This window comes from Psammomys obesus, unplaced genomic scaffold (assembly GCF_907164565.1).
Source record: "Psammomys obesus unplaced genomic scaffold, mPsaObe1.curated_primary_1811, whole genome shotgun sequence".
NCBI lineage: Eukaryota > Metazoa > Chordata > Mammalia > Rodentia > Muridae > Psammomys > Psammomys obesus.
The window spans coordinates 44,441,832-44,461,923 of NW_026596051.1; the positions used below are offsets into that span (position 1 = coordinate 44,441,832).

Consider the following 20,092-nt stretch of genomic DNA (forward strand, 5'->3'; position numbering starts at 1 on the left):
GGAAGGGAGGGGGGAGTGGCTGGAAGATAGAAACTGACTACATTTCTCCAAGTCCTCCCTGAACCTCACGAGACATTTCAGTGAACCAGGGTCCACTTCTATCCACACTCTTGGATATAGATCAGGGCTCACAGATGAACTGGAGATACCAGAGAGCCAGGCACAGGGTCACAAGAAGAACGGCATTCGTAGCAGTAGCTTTTTCACATAAGCATAAACTCAAGTGAGAAATACTTCACTTCAAATGCAAGCTATAGAAGATGTCAGGTCTGGCATACAAGCACAGTGTCTACAAGGTATTCAATGTAAAGAATCCACCTTGAAGCAATGGTTAGTTAGACCATAACTCAAAGTATTCATGCAAATATCCAAACCTCTTCTGGATGCATTCTAAACTTAAAAAAAAAAAACATTTAAACATGTTATTTTAAAAACACGGACCAGTAAACTCAAAATATTATTATATACTTAAAAATAAATTTCTATATCAGCTCCAATAGAATTGAAGATAGAATCGCGAGACGTTTCTGAAGGGACTTCCATTTAATAAGGTTTGCCTGCTTTCACTTTTCACAACCATTACCTAGGACACGCTGTGTTCCATAACAAAGATGAGTCAGTGCCAATCTGCCACCCAGCAGAGACGGGCCCAGCTCATCACTAATTACCTGCACACTTCTTGCAGATGACAACACAGAGATTGATGGACGCCCAGTCAGGGTCGGGGGCTTTACAGTCTGCACAGCTCCTGTTGGACTCATTGAACCAAATCTTCTCAGCTACTTCATAATCAGAGAGAGTTTCTGCTATTGACTGCTGCACAGCTTCAATCCACTCCTGTTTCTCTTTCTCAGACTCTGCTGTGAAGCTGAAACAATTAACATTTCTGCATTATTGATCTCTCTTGTACAGGCCAATTAAGCAGGATGTTCAGTTTGCATATTCATTTCAGCCACAAATTAAACAGCAAGTAAAATTGTGCCTGCTGGGCAGTATTGGATTGTCTTTTTCTATTAAAAATTATCTAATTTAACAAATCATTTTCTTTTTCTTTTGATTTTCCATAATGCTTATGGCCTTGTTCACATAACTTCAACCAAAATTAATGTGCTTATTATATCTGATCAAAATATACAGGAATTGCCTTGGTAGATCAAAACAAATGAGAGCTGTGTTTCTTAAGCAATGGATTATATAATAACCAAAAAAGAGACTGGCATGGTTCCAGGACTGCTGGAATATTTTACCAGGCAAGTATGACATCATATTCTAAAAGTAAAATTATCAAAAAAAAAAAAAAAAAAAAACACCCACCAGAAATTGTGATTTTTGTCAGATTTAAAAATGGAATTCTTTATATTAGAAGACTGGCCAGATGGCACTAAGAGATTGAGAAACAAGAAATGTTTTAAACAGTTACTATTTTAAAGGATTTCTAACTCAATTTTAGCCAGCTCTCACCATCTGATTTCTTGGTATTGGTGGGTTCTCTCACTCTCACTGAATGATAAAATATTAAACAGCAATGCTACCCTTAAAGAAAGATTTATTGATTGTTTACTATAGGTAATATCTAGCTATGTCACAATGACTCAGAACAAGAGCCACTGTAAGCTATCTGTCACTTTAAAATTTTGGTTCTATAAACTGTAATGAACTGACACGTTATGAAAATAATTGGTGGCAGATAATTGGTGGCTGACTATTCCAAATAGTCCAGAAAATGGGTGGCTTAAGGAAATCATGGTTTCGGAAGAACTCTATGATTCCATCACTACTCCACTATTCACAAAGTTCTTAGTGGCTTTAAGTTCTCCTAGAGGTTAGTTACAGCCAGCATTTGAATTCAGCTGAGACTGGGACCTATTTGTGTGTGTGTGTGTGTGTGTGTGTGCGTGTGTGTGTGTGTGTGTGTGTGATGTGCAGTTAGTGAGGGGGAGACAGGCCTTGCGTATGTTAGGCCAGGCCAGTGCAGTGCCCCTGAGCTACAACCCGAGCTCCAGATCTGCAAGGGTGAAATGAAAGTGTTTATTCTTTATTTGATAATTTTAATCAAGATTGGAGCCCACCTACATATTTTGAGAAACAAAACGTATGTGATACTCAGTATAAGAAATAATTAAAGCCACTCAAAGGTCTAAAGCAATTGCCTCTGACTTACAAACAACCTGGTGAGTGTCATTTGGGACAAATATAACAATGTAGCTGCACTCAGCAAATTGGCCCCTGTCTATAGCATACACTGAATCTATGGAATCACTGCTTATGATTAAAATGCTATGTACATTAGCTATTGCTTATTGTCATCATGCTGCAATTCCTCAGAGAGAACACATTTCATGCATAGAGCACGATGTTAAATATCTGAATCAGTGACTTCATGTGATCCATCAGAGCCAGCATGACGCTGAGCTGAGGCACTGGAAGAAACCACACGCAGCAACCATAACTAAAAGCCAATCTCAAAGTGGGATCCATTCGACTAGGCTAAAAGAAAAGCTGAAAACAATACCAGACTTCTTTTATTCCTTCTAAAATGTAAGAGAACTAACATATTCAACATTCTCAGTCTATAAACAAAGTACTAAAAGAAGAAGCAACCCAAGACACATGAAGAAAGTATCTTTGCCTGTTGCAGCTATTCAAGCCACTTACAGTGATTTCCTACATGATTCTAACTAGCCAATAAAGTGTAACCCCGTGAGCAGCGTTACAGAATGAACTGCCCAGGCCCCTCAGTACTCGTAAACACACACATGCACATGTTTACAAACAGCTTACCTGAAACTCCGGTATGGAGTGATTAACTCAAAAGATGGTTTCGCAGCTCGATCTACTCGCTTTACATTTGCAACATTCATGGGAATTACAGTAATACCAAGCCCACTCTTAAAATCCTAGGATGGAACAAAAATTCAGAACAACTTCAGAAAACACAACCATAGTGTCTTTGTTACCTGGAAGCTCCTAGAAAGGTTACTACGTGTGTGTGTGTGTGCGCAGGCTCACCTAGAAAGTGGAAAGATCAGTCCTCACAGTAGGGGGTCCTGTCCAGTGAACGATAACATGGAACCCGCCTAGGCTGCACTGAAAGTTGATGTCCTTCATAATGAAAGATAAGTTGACAAGGCAAAAACCTTCCTCATGCTACAACCCCTTCGTACAGTTCCTCATGTTGTGGTAACGACCAACTTTACATAAAAGTATTTCTGTGGCCACTTCATAATTGTAATTTTGTTAGTTTGAATTGTGATGTAAATATCTGATGTGCAGGATATCTTATAAGTGACTCCGTGAAAGGGTCACTAAAACCCCAAGGTTGCAACCCACAGGTTGAGAACCTGTGCTGCAGATACCTGTGCTTTGCTTTGAACTATAGTCACCTGTATCCAATCAACAGAGGAAACTAACAAAGCACCTTTGTCATGTGCCAAATATTCATTTCATAGAAGAGCCAAAGGGCATTATGAAATTATCGTAAATACCCTTAATATGAAAAAGTGGGCAAACAGAGGCTCAACAAGATGGTTATAAATGAAGCATACTTCGTCTTATATGATGGAAAGGAACTAAATATGTAGCTGTTGTTTTTTGTCCTTAATCCTGTTACACTGTCCCTGCTAAGGAAATGAGCTGCTCTTCATTTAAATGCAAAAGTGTTGCAGTTTTATCAATTGGACAAATTGACATTCCCAACATTCCAATCAGACTCCGAAAAACCTCCCCCAGTGCCAGCAGGGTATGAAAACAATTCTTTACTCAACACTGGAGACCACAGAGCTTACTATGCCCTGTTGAACATTAAAAACTGGGGGAACACATTCTAAAAGCATCAGTGTTTGCAATATTCTGCCTAGTCCCAGGGGCTTGCTAACTTAACAATAAATACTTTGCTAAATTACAACCTCAAAAAAGGAATGCTCTCGGTGAACAGATGTTTCCAGAGCTCCTCATTTGTGATGGAAAACAAACAAACAAACAAACACCTCCATACTGATGAAAATACAAACACAATGCTCCATTTTTTAATAAGGATAAGCAAAGATAATTTAGAAAAACTGGTAAGAGTGAAGACAATTCAAATGCCACCTCCTATTGTAACTGGTGTGTGGGGAGGGAGAGTACTGTGTGGTAAGTCCCATGTTAGCATTTCTGTTACACATAAGGCTGTATGTCCCACTGTTGACCCATGATGTAAAACAGCACATGTAAGGAAATGCAGATTCCTCTGCTAAGCAGAAAACCTCTCACTGCCTTCCTCCCATACTGTCTAGCAATGTCATCTGGAAACACAGAGGTCACATTAGAATTCGGCAGTCCTTGAAAAGTCTGTGTGCAAATGAGTGTGAAGACCCCTGCTCCTGCAAGCTTTGTGGCTCCTCTTCCTCACCCGGGTTCAGCCACAAGAAGTCACTGTCTCTTAGTTTTGCTGTAGGCCTTTGGGCTTGGAATTAATGAACTCTTATTTGATAAAACTACAACAAAACAAGTGTAGACTCGAACTTCCCATGTGTGTGTATGCATGTACCCAGGGAAATCGGTCACATACTGTAGAAGGGCATTTATTATTGACATTATCATTTATTTACTCTGCATGTTTGTGTGCATGTTTGTGGTCTGGGGTACGCATGACCTTCAGCAAGGATGGAGACCAGAGGAGGACACCAGGTGACCTCATCTATAACTCTCTGCCTTGGTGAGAGACAGGATATCGCACTGAACCGGGGGAGAAGCTGGCAGCAATCACACGCTGGCAGTTTTCCTGTTACCATTCTTCACAGTTCTGGAGCTACATGCACACGTGTGGACATGCCTGGCAGAGTTACATGTATATGTGGACATGCCTGGCAGAGTTACATGTATATATGGACATGCCTGGCAGAGTTACATGTATATATGGACATGCCTGGCTATAATATGAGTCCTAGTCCTAGGATCCTGACTCAGGTCTACATGCTTGACAGAAAGTACTCCTATATGCTGAGCCATCTCCCCAGCTCCTATTTGTTAGTTTTCAATGTGAAGGAGGTTTAGGTAAAATCAGAAAAATTATTTACTTAAAAAAATCAATAGAATATTATATTTTTCATAGAATAATAAATGGCACATACTGTTATGGTAGAGAGGCATGATTTGAGAATAAAGATTATAAAATTGCATTATAATCTCAAAAAATAAAAATAATATAAAAGCAAAAACACAATAAAACACTGATTACTGTTAAATAATTAAAATGGGGGAGGGGAGTGATATATTTCCATTGGTATAGTTAGACTAGGACGACCAGCATACCAAATGAAGGCACATCAAACTATTCTCATCAGCCAGGTTTTAACACGTTTTCACATATCAGCACAGGACCGACTTTACTTTGTTAATGGAAAATGCCAAATCCCAGTTATCCATGAAAAACCCTGCTGAATAACGCAACTGCTGGATCAACTCCCAAATGCTGTGCCTGGCACCTCAAGTCTGCTTTATAAATGAGAAGGTAAGATCAGAGGAGCAAAACGAGGTACCTGTCTAACCTTGATAGAGGGACGAACTCTACAGAAGCAATGTGCCTTCACCGAACGGCCAGCCTTCTAACAATTCTCCACAATGAGGCCCTTGACAAGAGATGGGTGCCTCCACTCCACAGTGAGAGGTGTCTGACCTGCACGTACTGCACGAAACTAAGTGCAAAGGCTCCTAATGCTTTGACCACCAGACTAGCAGATGGTGGCAATGACAGCCTGTTATGGGAACAGATGAGTCTCATCATCGCACCGGAATGGATGTGTCCTCATCTCTATACACGAGCCATAAAATCTCTACCTGTAAAGCTGCACTTCCTGGTAAAGTGAGGGCCTTCCCAGCAAGGGAAAGAGGATGTTTTCTTATCATGAAGAACTGTAACCGTTTATCAACTACCTGCCATGGCCATATGGTTCCAAGTAATTAGTGGTGCACACAGCTCACTAGCATCAACTGACTGTAAACTAGAGAGCAAAGTAACAAAATCAATGTCGGTGCTCTTGAGAGCTACCGAATGGGAAGCAATGGCATTGCTTATTAAGAATATTTTGGCGATATTTATCTGCCCTTCAGACTACTAGAACATGTTCAGACTACATCCCATTCCTGGGTGTTTGTCACAATTATCTGTGTCCATCTCTCTTTCCCATCCTGAGAATTAACACCACGGGAAAAAAAAAAGAACAGAACGCTAAATTAAAAGCCTTTAATTTAAGAAACTAAGAAGGGCTTGTAGGGTCAGCAATGCTCTCTATTTAATTTCCTTGTCCAACACATACTATCAGGAGGCAGGAGACACCACTAACAAGGATCACAGGCGTTGCTTAGCAGGCCCAGACACTGCAACTGTGCAAATGACCTGGCATGGACAGACTCAGGGAAGAAATCTGGCTAGATGAACATCAGCACGCTCCATGGCCTATCTAGACCTCAGTCACATCATCTGTAAATAGATTAATTCTACCTTTAAGTATAGTCGTAAGAATTAAATGAGATAATGTCAGCTAAGAGCTTAATATGTCCAGACAACTCTTTCATATACAGGCAGAATTTGTTATTCATACAATTTTCCATTTCATCTGCAATCACAGAGTGACTCTGTACTAAATATTCAGGAATAATTTATGACAAATATTGACCAAGATACTGAAATGAGTCGTTTAAACAAATTTATTCCAACGAGAGTCATTTTGAATTGATAAAACCGTACAGTGCAAAAGTAAAGTAAAATGCTGATCCCCAAAGAGAGAAATTAAAGTCTGTTAACCCCAAATCTGCTGAAATCTTAACCCTATTTTTAGAAATAGTGAATGCTCGGTTTTCCTGCCAGGAATTTAAGAACTCGGTGCCTAGACATTTGTGGAAAGTAGATGTGGCCTTGTACGACAGTGGCATCAGACTTGTGGGAAACACCAGATGCAGAGCCTGGCCAGACTAGAACCCAGAGAATGTGAGGTCACCACCTAGACCCTGTGGCTTCATCCTGTGCCACACAAACCAGGCCTTCGGGGGCCTATTTGAATTCTATTAGTATCACACATATCCCTCGTCTAAGCATCAGGGAACTTTACATCAGGAGGGATGGGGAGGAAAAAGCCTCTTGTTATACTCTGATTAGAGGATATTTAATCAAACTAGTTTATGCAGTTAAAGCTCCAGTGCCACAATCAGCATCAACCGGATGCCCAGTCCCACCAAGGAAGACATCTGGTTGTAATGAACTGCCTAATATTAGCATGATATTTTAAAAACTCATCAGGAAGAGATGGGGGCTATCAGGGAAACATAACAAATAAAAGACAAGGCTACTTTTCTTACATTTGCTTAACATCCATGTGCTCAAATTCCAACCAACTAGAAATATTACTATCTATAACTCCAGTTCCAGAAGAGACAACATACTCTTCTCGCTTCTTCACCTGATTATTTTAATTATGCAAATTTAAATACACACACACACAATAAGAAAATCTTTAAAAATTGAAGGATTAAACATCAGTGATTTTTTTAAAGATTTATTTTATGTATGTGTGTGTGAGAAAGATGAGGGAGGGAGGGAAGGAGGGACAGAGGGAAGGAGGGAAGGACAAAGTGAGAGAGAGAGAGAGAGAGAGAGAAAGAGAGAGAAAGAAAGAGAGAATATGTCACAAGAATGTGGGCCAGAGAGGGCATTGAATCTCCCTGGAGCTGGAATTACAGGTAGTTTTGAGCTACCAAAATGGATCCATCTCATTTTCTCTAAAGGAGCACAGGGACTCAAACTCAGGTCCTCTGGAAGAGCAGTACATGCTCTTAAATGCTGAGCAATCTCTCTACCACAGTAGATAGCATTTTAGATGAAATGGCCCTTCATGAGAAGGGTCCGAGGAAGTCTGTGTTTGTAATGTGTCTGTCTATCTGTATGTATGTGTGACCGTGAGTGCAGCAGGGCCTGCTCATACCACAGTGGGTGACGTTGTGGAGGTGAAATGAGAGCCTCAGGTGTCAGTCCTCTAGTCCCACGTTGTTTGAGACAAGGTGTCTTCGTAGCATCTACTCACTCGCAGGTTTCTGGGGATTCTCCTGTCTTCATGTCCCATCTCCTGACACAAAAACTAGAATACTGATGCTCAGGACAAGTATCTCTGACATCAGTGGCTTGGCTCTTTAATCACCTCCCCCTGATGGGAGAGCAGCTTTGCCAGGCCACAGAGGAACACAATGCAGCCAGTCCTGATGAGACCTTATAGCCTAGGGTCAGAAGAAAGAGGAGGATGACCTCCCCTATCGGTAGACTTAAGGAGGGGCATGGGAGATGAGGGAGGGAGGGTGGCATTGGGTAGAGATGAGGGAGGGGGCTATATCTGGGATACAAAGTGAATAAACTGCAATTAATAAAAACATAAATAAAAATATAGAAAAAAAGAACAAGAGGGAATTTCAAAAACCATAAAAGTGTTGGTGGCAAAAGTGAGTTCCTGGTGGATTTAAGTGAGTGAATGCATGTTCTTGTCTTAGTACTAAAGACCTATTCAGAAAGCAACCACAATAAAAGAAGTTACTAAGATATATCTGTAGGTAGTCTGACACTGAGAGAGCATCTTTGCAGACCAGAGGAAAGGCTCTGGACAGATACAGAGCCATATTCCAAACAGAGGACAGTCTGGCCATACCGAATTAAAAACAAACAAACTAACTAACAGCAACAACTCACGGTATCAAAAATATGAACACTCTCTCATGGCTTTCCCTTTTCCTAAATTCTAATGATGCAATTGGAGCTTTGTTTTGTTTTGTTTATTAAACCTTTGGAGGAAGTCACTCTGATAATACGACTCTACATTTAAAGGAAAAGAATGCAGTAAGGCAAAATTTCAAGGAAGGCTAACCATTTTAAATATAGTGTGCATCACTGACATTTCAGTCCGTGTGTAAAAATAACAAAGCACAAGTTGGACACTTTCAGGATTCTGTGCAGTGACTTATGAACAATACATCTGAATCTAAAACCAGACAACAACAATGATTTTCATAATTCTTACTAAAATATGTGTCAGATCATGCATGAATGTTGCAAAAATGTTCAACTCAGAAAAGGTTATTCTTCTAAATAGATTAATAGTAAAAAAAAAAAAAAAAAAAAAAAAAAGTGTATATCTCCCAGGAGTGAATGAAAGACCCACTGCTGTTAGCCTTGCTGAAGGGAAGTTTCGTACACTTTCCAACTCCAGGACTTTCATCCTCCCTTTAGCTGGATGCCTATCACTTTGGAAAAAGAAGAAGGAGGAGGAGGAGGAAGAGGAAGAAGATGAAGGAAGAAAGAAGAAGGAGAAAGAAGGAAGAAAAAGAAGAAAGAAAAAGAAGAAGGGAGGAGGAGGAGGAGGAAGAAGAAAAAAACCTGCACAGCATTTCATAGAGTGGTTTTGGACTCACGTACCACTGAACCAAATGTGGTACTTTCACAAACACATATCTACCACACATCCCAAAGGTTCTGTCAACGAATCTGGAATAGGATCAGAAATCTGAAATCTTAACAATGTAATGTCAGCTTTGGAGACAGTGATCTGCCTGCCTTCACAATGAGACTAGTTAACTGGAAGAAATGCACGACCTGAGATAGTCATCGCAGAGCAAGCTGCGGCCTTACTGTCTTAATCCATGTGGTTAAGTGAATGCAATTTCTCTGTAATGGCCAGACCTGCCCTCCATCCACTGTCTGTTCACTCTCACAGGAATAATCATCAAATTAATAGATCTATGAATCCATTAATGGAAAGAAAGCTGAATATAATTGCTGGGTTAGAGTGGTAAAGGTCAGTCTATTTTTAAGACATAGGAAATTACATGTGCAGTTAATTCACTGATTACAAACAATAAAAGTTATGTTTTGCTATATAGCTATTACATAGATCAACACAATTAAGATACAAAAGTCCAAATATAAGCATCTCATACTTTTAAATGAATATGTTTGTTTTATAACCTTTGAAAGATAAGATACTGGTGTAAATGAGTGTGTGTGTGTGTGTGAGAGAGAGAGAGAGAGAGAGAGAGAGAGAGAGAGAGAGAAAGAGAGTGTGTTTACATCAAAATATACCACCATCACCCAGTGCTTCCCTAAAGCTGGCCAATGTCCTCACTTTGGGTGAAGCTGTGTGTGTGTTGAGGAGAAAGACTGTACTATCTCAGCAGGACAGGACAGCCTTCCTGTCAGGGACTTCCCCATATGAGAATAGCAGCAGATACCTGTTCTTGGGGCAAATACGCAAATAAACATGCATAAAAAACAGGAATAAAAAACTGTGGGAGCCAAAACACATGTGGTTTGCTCAACTTGTCCGCCAGTCGGGATTCTACGTAAAATGATGCAAACACTACACACACACACACACACACACACACACACACACACAATCTATTTAGGTACCTCGACATAATCTGATTGGCCTGCTCGTTGATCACTTCCCCCTGAGGGGGGAGCAGCCTTACCAGGCCACAGTAGAGGACAATGCAGCCACTTTTGATGAGAACTGATAGACTAAGATCAGAAAGAAGAGGAGAACCTCCCCTATCAGTGGACTTGGGGAGGGGAGATGCAGAAAGGGGAGGGAGGGCGGGATCGGCAGGGGAGGAGGGAGGGGCTTATGGGGGGATACAAAATGAATAAAGTGTAATTAAAAAAAAAGAAAAAACTTAAACATTTATTAAAATGTTTACTTTAAAAATATATAAAGATGGTGCTATTTCAGATTTACTATTTTGATTTTTTTAAATAATTTATTCAATACTTGTGTAAGTGGAAGTATTTCTGTCAACCTCCCTTGATGCCCGTGTTTTGAACCTCCCTATAGTCTTTAATCTCAACAAGGGGAAGGAAGAGGCAGGAGGACCGTGAATTCAAGGTTACCTGCTACAGGAAACCTGTCCGGAAAACGCGAAACAAGCAAGCAGGCAACAAAAGCACTGAGCTCACCACCTGCAGCTGGAGTCTCTGTCATTTCCCCCTTGCAGATAAAACTGCCGAAAGAGCATGCCCGTGAGAGTGCACAGCCGTACTCTCCAGTCCTGACCAACAGTAGCTGACCGCGTGACCTGAAGTTCCTACGTAAATGTAACTAGTCTCACATCTAATTCCTGCTTGTTTCTTAGAGGTGGGAACTCAAAAACGATTTAAACCAATCCTTTAGTAAGACGCCAAGTCTACAGTTAAAAAAACAAAAAACAAAAACCTCTAGTTTTAAACTAGACTTGGCATGATGAAACCATTAGCCCCGTACAAATTCTGTAAACCTTGTGTTGCTCATCTTTAATACACAGATGATCCTAGGAAAGATTAAGAAGGAGCATTTATAAATTGATGGGCCGAGTACTTGGCACCCACGCAGAGACAAGCATTTTAGACTTCGCATTCAGAAACTGTCACCAAAGCAGTGATTTCATGTAAAACTTTCCTTCTCTCAAAATGTTAATAAAACTTGAAATACATATTATTTCTAGAAAATAACACAAGCTCAGATAATCTAGCTAATGTGAGCAACGAGACGAATAATAGGAATTATACTGGGTCTATGCAAGTAAAAAATGAATTCCTCAGTTTGGCAGAGTAACTTCAGCAGAGACACATGCAAATTATTAGTCTTTAACCTGAATTCTAATGAGAAAAGTTTTAATCACCTAACTTCAGAGACTTCAGAAACAATGTTCACATCCAGTTCACATACACTGTTAAGCAGAAAGTCGCTATTCTTTTCGGAATATGCTAAATATTCACATTATTAGTTTGCAGATGTTACTAAGTGATGTCTTCCACAGTTAATTGGCTAACATATCAAAAAGACAAATAATAATGAATACATTCACACAGAAGTGCAGGATGCCTTAGCTAAAGAGCTGTCGTTTTATTTTCTTTTATTTTTTTGCCTACTGCTTGTTTTAAGTTGATAACACTATTTTTGATAGAAAAAGAGTCAAAATATTTATACCTTACCATAATCCATTATAGAATGAATTCATCTTAGATTAGATATTCAAACTTCACTATTTTATTCTCAAATTGACTTAAATATCTAATGAGAAAGATTAATTTTTACATACAAAAGACTAGTAGAGAAGAGGAAGTCTGCACTACAAAATCAAGTATAAAGCCCACAAGACAGAAATACTTGATCGGCAAGTCTCCAAAAACATTTAAACTCTCTCTTCAGCGTTTTAACCAAATTCAATAATCTAACAGTTAATCTAATAGATATATATATGTATATGTATATGAGCTTTAACTGTCATACATTCTATGTATGTATGAGATATAAACAGGTAGATAGGTGTTTTGATATGGTTGTAAGTATATCTACCTACATATCACTATACCCACCTCTCTATAATGGGCCTCTGTTACCAAAGCAGTTACATGGCAAATAGAATATCTGTTCAAAGACAAAACAAGGATAATAAAACCTGGTGGAGTGGTTTCAATGTCCACCATAGGCTCGGATTTTTGAATGTTTGGTCTTTGGTCAGTAACACTAACTTGGGAGGTATGAGAGGCATACCGTGCTAAAAGAAGGGTGCCGCTGGGGTGGGGCCTGAGAGCTTTAATCCTAGTCATTCCCATCCACTCTCTCTGACTTGTGCCCACAGCTGTGGCTGCAGATGTGTGACCTCAGCTTCCCATTCTTACTGCCCTGCTACTCGGCCAGGGTAGACTTGTATTTATTCTAGAGACCTTAGCCAATACCAAGTTCTTCTTCCATAGGTTGCCTTGGTAATGGTGTTCTATCAGCAACAGGAAATACACCCGATTACTTGTTATTTTTTCCTAACTTTCTGTTACAAAGGTACGAGATTGGCCTCATCCAACAACCTCTGTAAACTCTTCATTATTCTCTAACAGCAATGTTTCTTACACTCAGGCATACATTCCACTTCCTCAGCCTACCAGAAAGCTGACATGCAGCCTGTCTGAAGGAGATAGCTTTTGAAACAAAAGTATTTAACCAGATTTTCTTTGTTTCTGTTAGTATTTTAAACAAAAGCAAGACTATAAATAAAAATACAAGTAGTTCTCAAAAGCTAAGTACAATTGCTATAATCAAAGAGTTGATTCACAGTTAATGTAACAAAGCTTACCTGCTCATTTTTGCAAAGCCACACACTGTTTCCCCTCAATACAGTAAAAATTTTGGCTTTATATCCTCTCAATTCAAGATATCCACATTTCTCCGGTGCCACAGCTGCTTGCAGCTGTGTGGTAAGGGACGGTGACTTCAGTGCACTTAGCAATATGCTGATCCAATCATTTCTGTCTTCTGAAATTAGAAGAGAAAACACCTAAGACACACGTCCATAGAACATCAACTTGAGATCCTCTTACTTTGAAACAAGTAACAAACAAAGTCTTTACCACAACTGCAGCATAAATTCTGCTGTCCGCAGAGGCAAGAGTCAAAACTTAACAAAACAGGAAGACTATGTAGATGCACTGGGCCCAGCACACGAGCTTCTTCTAGGATCACACAAGAAATGCCAATCTCAGGCTCCATTCTAGTCCCAAGGAAGACTGCACTTTAGAAAGAACTCCAGGAGACCTATGACTTTATTCAGTCCTGAGAAACAATTTTAGATGATTCAGGAGAATTTTTTTTTCCACAATTTTATAATAAAATATTTCCATTTGGGTCCTGTTTTGAGCTCTAACCCCCAGTTGGTAATGATACTTGGGTCAGGGTTAGAAAAAGTAGTTCCACAAAGAGGACTTCTTTTGAAGAACACAAACTCCAACAAATGCTTTTCTTCTTCTCTGCTTGTTCTCTGTAAGTGAGTGAGGAACCTTCTATTCTACATACACCTCTAGCCAGACCTTTCCAAATATCTGAGACCAAGCTGCTAGGTACTCTCTAAAACCCTGAGACAAGGCCTTTCTTTCTTTGGTTGTCTGTCTGGGTACTTGATCAGAGCTCCATTAGAATGATGAGTACAGAAGAAAGTAACATCACTACCAAACTGGTGAGTTAAATCGAGAAATACTCAGAAATAATTCTTTATAACTTAAAATAATGCTTTGTAACTCAGTTGGCAAAGTAAAACACAATATTCACATTCCTTCCATAAAAGCTAAGTGACCTTCAACCATGTACCATACACCACACTGGGGCACAGAAATATAACATAGTCTCCAAGGAGCAACCAAGACAATAAGGCAAGTTAGATTTGAACAGATAATGGAGTACACACTGGAATAAATGTCATACAAATGGTATCAAATAATAAATGAGTCCATTCAGCTGAGGGAAGTGATTTGCTGAAGGTCATTGAGAAATGTAGTGCTAAAATTGTAACAAAAATTAGCTCAACTCCTACACAACTGCATTTGGCACCATAAAAAGAGGAGATGTGTGATAGATCTTAAGAATGAAGAACAATGTGAGAAGGGCAGAGCAGGATGCTGTGTAAGCACAACACAAGAACAAAAGCAGCAGGAGCCAACATCAGTTCAAATGCTTAAGAATTAAAGAGGAGAATGTTGATACTTTTGAACTTACAAGGAAATTATGAGAAATATGGACACACAACATCCACTGATTACTCTGAATTACAGAAGCAGCGGAAAACCACTTCGGGATAATTAGCACGGAGGAGAGGGGACAGAATTGAGATGCTTGTTTATGATGGTAGGACAACCTGTGAGCAAGGAGTTCAGGAATAAGACAACAGAGATAAAGTAAAATAAAAATGAAATGTAAGACTATTCTACAGATTCAACGCAATTCCCATCCTATGCAACTGGCATAAAAACAGAAAGGAGGATCAATGGAACCGCATAGAAGACCCAGAAATAAACCCACACACCTATGAATACTTGATTTTTGACAAAGAAGCCAAAACCATTCAATGGAAAAAAGACAGCATCTTCAACAAATGGTTCTGGTCCAACTGAATGTCTACATGCAGAAAAATGAAAATAGATCCATATTTATCACTCTGCACAAAACTAAAGTCCAAGTGGATCAAAAACCTCAACATAAAACCAGATACTCTAAATCTGTTAGAAGAAAAAGTGGGGAACAGCCTAGAACTCATTGGCACAGGAGACAACTTCCTGAACAGAATACCAACAGCACAGACTCTAAGATCAACAATCAATAAATGGGACCTTATAAAACTGAAAAGCTTCTGTAAAGCAAATGACACTGTCATCAGAACAGAACAACTACGTACAGATTGGGAAAAAATCTTCACCAACCCTATATCTGACAGAGGGCTGATATCCCGCATATATAAAGAACTAAAGAAGTTAAAAAGTAATAAATCAAGGAATCCAATTAAAAAATGGGGTACAGAGCTAAACAGAGAATTCTTTGTAGAGGAATATAGACTGACAGAGAAACACTTAAAGAGATGCTCAACATCCTTAGCCACCAGCGAGATGCAAATCAAAATGACCCTGAGATTTCACCTTATACCCATCAGAATGGCTAAGATGAATAACTCAAGTGACAACACATGCTGAAGAGGTTGTGGAGAAAGGGGAACCCTCCTCCATTGCTAGTGGGAATGTAAACTGGTACAACCACTTCGGAAGTCAATCTGGCGCTTTCTCAGACAAAATGACAGTGTATTAATGAACGTGAGGCAGAGCTAATTTATGAATGTTAATCCAAGTATAAATAGTGCAGAATAAGAGAAAGTTTGGTGTCAGAAACTGGCCATGAAGAACGGCAGGTCAATCCAGTTCACAGATCCCCACCCATTTTCAGGACACTGGCATATCTCAGCAGACTAACAGCATGTGAGCAGAGACAACACTGGAAGAAAGGATCCAGATGTGGGTGAATGCCAAACTTACAAAGAGAAGAAATGTATAAACAAATAGAAAACTTTACAAGGATATGAATGGCTCCCAAACTAAACAGGGGAGGGATTATCAGAGCAAAATAAAACAGACTGAGTCTCAGGTAGCAAAATTTTCACAGAAAGAGTAACCAGGGACAAACCTTGGGATATAGGCCAATGTCTGATATTCCTGCCCACAGGAACTTCACTGTGGATTATAGTAAGTCTTCATCTGAGATACTTTCACATTTACTTAAGAATGCAGAATTACTTCACAGTCAGTCTTAATTTCTAAATGATCACCATTCCCGTTCAACTTCTAAAGTACTAGAAAGAGTTCAATCAATGATCAAAGCAAAGCTTGTTTTCCAGGCATTATGTAAACCCCACAAATGGGTGTTTTCTCACATATCTGGATAAGGTGTGCTTCAAACGTCCCCAAAGCTGTTACATGTCATTCTGTAATCTTGAGTCAATGACAACAAGCAACAACTTCTCCACAGTGTGACATCCTCAGCAACAGGTCCAGCCTGTACTAGAAAAATGTGCTATATTTTTAAAGAGTTTCCTCTTTACTGTGTTTATTACTTGTGAATGTTGGCTTCAGATGAGATATTTCTGCCAAGTAATGCAAAGAACTGTTGCTTTGCTGAATGTTCATAAAAGTTTCAAATGCAAATATAATGTAATGAAGTATACCAAATCTTTGTGGCTTTTAGATCGCAGTTACCTTATCTCAGTTTCTCAATAGTTAATATGAAATAGGCAACTGCATCTTTTAAGCATATATGTGAGAACAGTACTGCCATAAATGGATCAATCTCTAGTATTATTTAGCTCCTGAGGCCTCCAATAGTAATGGGCCATAAACAGGAAATAAGAAATGACTGCCCAGTTTGGGGCTGAGAACTCATAGGTCATGTATTCTAAATTCCTTGTGCATTCATTGGCTCCACATTCAGTACAGTTCACTGGAAAGACACATTTCTCTAATGACAAAAGTAGCTTCTATGGATATAAACACAAATATTCAGACTATAGTTTGGTGCCAAGGCGATTTAACTCTGTAGTAGACGTGGGGGGCTATGACCAGGTGTGCAGTACCACCCATGCATTCCTGAATACGCAGCAGTCCTCAATCTGATAAGGCTCAGAGGACGTTTCAGAACAGTGTCAAGAAGGAATTCAAGAGGCAGGGTGGGCGGCGCCCGAAATGCCATCTTCAGCACAGGACAGGGATTACAAACGTGACTGCAGCGCAGTCACCTGCACTGGGCCTGAGGAAGACTGGCTCTGTCAGAAGCCTCACAGAGCCCCACCTCTGACTGCCGAATTTTTAAAACCTTGGATTCTGGGAGAGGGACAGTCACCTTCATTGTTCACCAAATTGTTACGCCATCGGGCTTCAATGGGTAATTCTGTACACATGGACACAGAGGTGATCCTGGGTAAAATCGGTCATAAAACAACACTGAAAAGGGATGGATGTGAAAAGGGGACATTAAGAAGGAAAGGGTGGTAAGGGAAGGGAGGAAAATAACAAGTGGAGAGTGAGAATAAAAAGAATGTAATATATATAAGTATAATTTTATTAATGGAATATAAAATGGTCAACAAACAAATTTTATAAGTTAAGAAAAAACAAGAAATAACAGGAACATTCAGCCCACAAACACGGAGAAAAGATGAATAGATAATTAAAACAAAATAACAGAGACTATAAGAGTCATTTGTCTTTGATTGTGTAATACATGCATCCACAGATAAGGGAAACATTCTTTGATAATTTCCAAATCAAAGAATAATTTTCCATTTGATAAATGGCTTTGGATAAGTAGGTGCTATTATACCTCAGTCAGAAAACCATAATCTAGGGGGAAGAAGTATGAAATTCTAGAAATAAACAATTTATACGTTTTAACTTAGATGCCGTTCTCAGGAGGATGCTAAAATCTCCTGCCAGCATACTGTGCCCTGCTCCACAAGGCATCTCCTACTGCGGTGTATATGAGACATTCTGTATTGTACATTCTTCTGCTGGGCACGAAGTAGCCACCTCAGTTAACATGTAGGACATCACGGCCCTGCAGTGACTGCACTACCTAAGATTTTGCACTGCTTAGTAGGTGTTGACGCGTGATTACAGCGATCCTGGGCAACATAGAAAATGCACAAGGAGATCTGTCTAGTGCTTCCAGTGAGAAAACTAAACATATTTTCAGATATATTTGGATAGAGCAATCACATTGATACAAGATTTTCATATAATTTATTTTTACTTCATGTTCAATTGGTGTTTTGACTGCATGTCTGTCTGTCTGTCTGTGTGAGAATGTCAGAAGCTCTGGAACTGGAGTTACAGACAGTTGTGGGCTGCCATGAGGGTGATGGAACTTGAGCCTATGTCCTTTGAAAGGGGAGTCAGGGCTGCAAACCACTCAGCCATCTCTCCAGTCTATTCATGTAACTTACTAAAATATTTTGCCATAATTGCTCTGCTTTATCCTAATCTCTTGGCAGTCATCTCTTACTGTGTCTAGTTTCAGAATTAAACTTCATCACATGTATGTGTATATGGAAAGACTGCAGAGCATATGGCACTTAGTTCTGGACACATGATTGATACATGCCCCTGAGTACTGGGGAAAGAACGTCTCCCTAGCGGCTAAGATGACACAGTACCATGTTGACTACTTCCAAAATTAAACGTCTGACGGTGTCTTAATGCTAGCACTCCATAAGCACTACTGCTTCTAATATATCCTCTGTTTGCCTCTTTTCCATGGATGGCAAGCCGAATTCAGAAAAAAAAAGTGAGAAAAAGAAAGGAATAATTGCTTTGGCTATAATGTAGACAATATAAAACAACAATCTCTGTAATCAATATTAAATTAGTTTTTGTAGTTTCTAGAAACATCAAAGAATCAGAAAAGTTCAAAATGTCAGCAAAAAGATCATATTCTATGAGTACAAAATTCAGCATAGGTAACTCATTAGTTACAAAGGACGCCCGGAATGTCTCACAGGGACAAGCAAACAACCGTCAACCCCAACATAATCACAAGCTGTAACACTGAACTTACCTATTCTGTAAGTCCACCTTTCCTGTTTGGTTTGCTTCTGTTTTGTTTCTTTTCCTTTTCTCTTTAAGGGGACCTTTTACTTTGTAGCCTAGGCTGACCTCTGACCTGTGGAAGTCACCTGCCTCTGCCTCCTGAGTGCTGGACATCACCCCCAGCCAGGAGGCTTGCTTTCGAACTGATCTAAGTAAAGACCCTTCCATATGATCAGCCATGAACACGGAAGCCAGAGTGCTGCCAGCCAGAAGTGTTGTGAGATTGCCGCCCGAGCAAACGCCACCTCCTTTGTGCCAGGGCTTGTTCTGAATACCAGGAGCAGAATGCTACAGGAGGCTGACCAGGGCCACTCTCCCCCAGAGGTTATGCTCCCCTGAAAGGAAGACAAAGCTTCAGAAGAAAGGGACTGGTCACGCAAAGCCTAAAGAAATGAAGCAATGGAACAAGCAAAAGGGTGGTAACCAGAAGAACACTGTAAGATGGAGATCAGTACATGCCACAGCCCAGGGCAACCAAGACTTACAGATTCAGATACAAGAAGCCCCTATGGTTGAAACACAGCAAATGAGGGAAGGTAGGGAAGGAAGAAATGAAAGAAGACCAAGACCAGACCAAGAGTCTAGACATCTGGGGCATCATACACATCATCCTTTGCTCTTGGAAGGAAAGAAAGACAGCAGGACCTTAGAAATGACAATATATGATCAGAGTTCCCTACGGAAAGGTTGTTCTGACAACAGGAGTGATGAAATGATTTCACTGAATCATTGAGGTCATTAACCCAGACAGAAGTAATTTCTTTGCACTAAGTGGTGACACGGCAGGGATTAGGAACTGGTTACATCTAGTCTCAATTTCAAAGTCAGAGTGACAGGATTCAGTAACAGATTAGATGATATACAATACAAGAAGAAAAAGACTTAGTAAGATCTCATTGCAGGAGCACACGTGCTCTTCTGTTTCTGGTGACGAGGAAAGGTAAAAGTGAAGGTTTGGTGGCGAAGGTAGAAACAGGAACTTGGACATCTGACATCTGAGATGCCACTGAAGAAGCTGAGATGTCAAGTGAGAAGCTGAAGATGTGATTCTGGGACACAGGAGGAGGACACAGGAGGAGGATACAGATGGAGGACACAGGAGGAGGACACAGGAGGACACAGGAGGAGGACACAGGAGGAGGACACAGG

General features: G+C 40.0%; 1 protein-coding gene across 1 annotated transcript in view; it reads right to left on the bottom strand.

Moving 5' to 3' along the window:
• The window catches only part of Arap2 (ArfGAP with RhoGAP domain, ankyrin repeat and PH domain 2), a 155,829-nt gene that overhangs the window by 73,187 nt on the left and 62,550 nt on the right, over positions 1-20,092 (bottom strand). Inside the window, exons 9-11 of the mRNA XM_055623805.1 lie at positions 13,126-13,304; positions 2,782-2,897; positions 669-868 (exon numbers count right to left, since the gene is read on the bottom strand). Coding sequence (XP_055479780.1) covers positions 669-868; positions 2,782-2,897; positions 13,126-13,304 — 495 coding nt within the window. The remainder of the gene's footprint in view (positions 1-668; positions 869-2,781; positions 2,898-13,125; positions 13,305-20,092) is intronic.